This window comes from Cebus imitator, unplaced genomic scaffold, assembly GCF_001604975.1.
Source record: "Cebus imitator isolate Cc_AM_T3 unplaced genomic scaffold, Cebus_imitator-1.0 Scaffold2, whole genome shotgun sequence".
In the NCBI taxonomy this organism is placed as follows: domain Eukaryota; kingdom Metazoa; phylum Chordata; class Mammalia; order Primates; family Cebidae; genus Cebus; species Cebus imitator.
The window spans coordinates 12,014,998-12,019,101 of NW_016107317.1; the positions used below are offsets into that span (position 1 = coordinate 12,014,998).

Sequence of the window (4,104 nt, forward strand, 5' to 3'; positions counted from 1 at the left end):
TTTTTTGTATTTTTAGTAGAGATGGGTTTCTCCATGTTGGTCAGGCTGGTCTCTAACTCATTACCACAGGTGATTCACTGGACTTGGGCTCCCAAAATATTGGGTTTACAGGCATGAGCCACCCTGGCCTCATTTTAACCCTTTTTAAGTGTTCAGTTCAGTGACATTAAGTACATGGACACTGTTGTGAAACCATCACCACCATTTATCTCCAGAACTTTTTTCATCCTGTAAAACTGAAACTCTGGCTGGGTGTGATGGTTCACACCTATAATCTCAGCACTTTGGGAGGCTGAGGTGAGCAGATCACAATGTCAGGAGTTCGAGACCAGCCTGGCCAATGTAGTGAAACCCCATCTCTACTAAAAATACAAAAAAATTAGCCAGATGTGGTGCTGGGCACCTGTAGTCCCAGCTACTCAGGAGGCTGAGGCAGGAGAACCACTTGAATCTGGGAGGCAGAGGTTGCAGTGAGCCAAGATCACACCACTGCACTCCCACCTGGGTGACAGAATGAGGCTCTGTCTCAAACAAACAAACAAACAAAACTTAAACTCTATAGCCATCAAACAATAACTCATCGTTTCCCCCTCCCACACCTCCTGGCACCCACTATTCATTTACTGTTTCTGTTAATGACTATTCTAAGGCTGTCATATGAGTGAAGTGATATGGCATTTGTACTTTTATGCCTGGCTTATTTTACTTAGCATAATTATCTTCAAGGTTCGTTTATGTTGTAGCGTGTGCCAGAATTTAACTCCTTTTCAAGGCTAAATAATATTCCTTTGTATGTATACACCACATTTTATTTATCCATTTATCTGTTCCTAGACACTTGGTTGCTTTCCATTTTTGGCTATTGTGAATAAGGCTGCTGTGAACATGGGTGTACAAATATCATTTAGATTTCTTACTTTTAGTTTTTTTGGGTAGTTTCTGGCTTTTTCGTGTTTGTACATAAATTTCTCATTTTTATGTAATCAGGTCTTCTTTATCTTTTCCATGTATCCTCTGTTTTATGTCATGCTTTTGAAAACATTAGTCTCCCCAAGACTATTATGATAATCTCTATTTTCTTTGAAAATTTTTGCAGTTTTGTTTTTATATTCAGCTATTTGATCTATCTGGAATTTCATTTTGCATTTTTTGAGAGGTAGAACTTTTATGTTTCTCCCTAAATATATGCATTTGTCTCAACACCATTGATTGGGAGGAATCTCCTTTTATATTTGTTTTTCTTTGAGATATCACTTAACAAATATTTATAGATATACAGAAAAGCTAAGAGAAGAGGAAAATAACGAATGTGATGACAAGGGCAAGAATCACTAATGAGAACAAAAAACTGTTTCAGTGAAAACCCATTAGAAATACTTGGCATGCTTTCTAGGAGAAAATGCCCACTGCAAATAATAAATGAATTCACAAATAGAACCAAATGCTCTGGTATGTACACATTAGTTCTGTTTTCATATGAAAAGCCTTAATCATGAAGTTGTAACTGAAATGACAGTCTTTCTCACTGAATTGCCTCAGGTGGATTTCTTTTGTTGCCATTTTGAACATTGCCAATCAAATTGAAAGAATGAAGAAATTGTTTTGCCAATCTGGAAAGACAGCCTCAGCTAGAATTTGTTTCTTCACTGACAGAAATACTTGGTTGATATACTGTAATAATTATTTCTTTGGGTAAACATTTTCTAGTTTTTGTTTTAAAAATAGAAATCAACTAGATTGTTAGTGTAAGGATGTGATGCAATACACAGGAAAGAATGTGATTGGCTTTTAAGATTCCAGAAAACCAGTTATGAAGTTTTCAGCTCAGGCACAGTTGACTACACAGTATATAAAGAGGGAGGTTAGTAATAAAGACTGAAGTGGCATGGGTTGGGGAAAGGTCTGGTTCAAATTAGGAACCACCATCATAAACACTTTTGGCTTAATTACAATTAGTTGTTATTTATTAAGCCTAATTCTTGTAGTTTGATAAATCCTGGGAGTAATCAAGACTTGGAAACTGCATAAAGCCTGCAATTTATTAAAGCGTTACAAAATGGAATCTTAATTTAGTCTCAGAAAGCTCCTGATGAGGTCTCAATGTTTATAAGAGCCTGGGCCCTGGAGTCAGATAGTGGTGGATTCTAGTCTCAGTGCTTCCATTTTACTAGCTGTGTGACCTTGAGTTGGTTAATCTCTCCAAACTTCAGGTTTTTTTAGACATGTAAAATTAGGACTTCTTACAGCCATTGTGAGGCTCAAATTATAAAATCCACCTAGAATGCATAGCCTGATGCCTGGCACAACATAAACTCAGATGCTATATTACCAGCCCATACATTTCCTTTGAATAAATAATTCAGTACAGACTAGAGGATGTTTTAAAATATCTAAGAGTTAAATGAATTTTGAAAGCTATCACACTTACAGGGTGTAACCAATTTATCACAGTTGTTTTGTTTCAAATGTGTGTATGTGGATATTAGATTAAGATATTTTGGGCAGGGCTTGGTGGCTCACACCTGTAAATCCAGCACTTTGGGAGGCCAACGCAGGTGGATTACTTGAGCTCAAGAGTTCAAGACCATCCTGGGCAACATGGTGAAACACCATCTCTACAAAAAAAATACAAAAACTAGCCAGCCATGGTGGTGCATGCCTGTTATCCTAGCTACTTGGGAATCTGAGGTGGGAGGATTGCTTGAGCCTGGGAGGTGGAGGTTGCAGTGGTCTGAGATGGTGCCACTGTACTTCATTCAGCCTGGGTGACAGAGATCCCATCTCAAAAAAAAAAAAAGGATATTTTTGAAGGATCCCATGTGAAAAGCCACAAGGATTTTGTGAGGTTGGCTCTCATAATAAGGTATTCTGTAGAAGGGAAAGTAGAAGCAATTACAGTTTAAAATACTAAAGTGAAATAACCTGGAATAAGTGATCATTTTGTGCAATTATTTTGTTAATAGGTGAAAATTTGGTTTCAGAACAGAAGGATGAAATGGCGGAATTCCAAAGAAAAGGAAGTGCTTTCCAACAGGTGTATCCAAGAAGTAGGTCTTCAAGAGGATCCCCTCTCACGGTCTGCTCTGGGTTTCCCTTCTCCATGTCCTTCAATATGGGACGTCCCGCAACAGCACGCAAGTCCAAGATGGAGGGAGAATTCTCCAGAGCCATCAGAAAGACTAATCCAGGAGAGTTCAGGGGCACCACCCCCAGAAGCAAATTCACTGCAAGGTGGCTTGTATTTATGTTCTGAAGAAGAAGCTGGAAGCAAGGGTGTACTTACTGGGGCCATCTGAATGGAAGCATTCCTTCATGTTAATTTAAAAGAACACTTCCTAGTAACATTTGGACTCTAATGCCAGCTAGCTTGTACCTCATCAGTGCTTAGAGCCTAATGAGTTTGGAGCGATATATGAACTAATGCTTTAGAAAACCCACTCCAGTGTTCACTTGTTTGGCCCTAGACTCAGGCTTAATTTGTAAATGGAATAGAATCTCCCAGGAAGTACGATGGAACTGAAAAGAATGAGACCAACAGCTGGCTCGATCCCTGCTCTCTGAGTATGTGTATATGTGTGTGTGTCTCTATGGGTGTGTATATACATAAATATCCATGAAAATGCATTAGTAGAAACTAGTTTCTCTTTATTGCATTGACCAAATTCATTTCCTTTTATGTGAATAAAAATACCATTGACAGAATGTTATTAATTTTTTGAAGATAATGTAAAATTTGGACTTCAGTGCAAACTTTCATACCCCAAAAACATGTTTTTAAAAATTCTCTATTTTCTGGCGTCTTTCGGTATCCAGCTGTAAGTGAATTTTAACACCTTAGCTTAGCAGTTCTCATCAAATGAACCACTGTTAGATACATACACTGAAAATATATATTTAAAATTAACCCAACAAGCAAATTAGAAGACTTTCTATATGTAACTATTAGTATCCTTACTCTCCAAGTCATTGGACTTCATCAGGCCATTGTGAGGGAGATACCCATTTAACTAATAATTATTTTTTAATCTCTTCTCTATAAAGATGGGCCTAGACCGGGGTTTGCAAAATAAAATGACTTTAAGAGCCTGTCAGGTAAATAGAGGG

The 4,104-nt window shown here is 37.8% G+C and overlaps 1 protein-coding gene across 3 annotated transcripts in view; it reads left to right on the forward strand.

Annotated features, from left to right (window-relative positions):
• Positions 1 to 3,784, forward strand: part of DBX2 (developing brain homeobox 2) — a 36,858-nt gene extending 33,074 nt beyond the window's left edge. For 2 of the 3 annotated variants that reach the window (XM_037738859.1, XM_017529727.2), the window contains one exon: positions 2,964 to 3,784. In XM_037738859.1, coding sequence (XP_037594787.1) covers positions 2,964 to 3,296 — 333 coding nt within the window. In that variant the 3' untranslated portion in view covers positions 3,297 to 3,784. The remainder of the gene's footprint in view (positions 1 to 2,963) is intronic. The other variant, XM_017529730.2, reaches the window with a different exon arrangement.
• The last annotated feature ends 320 nt before the right edge of the window (positions 3,785 to 4,104 follow it).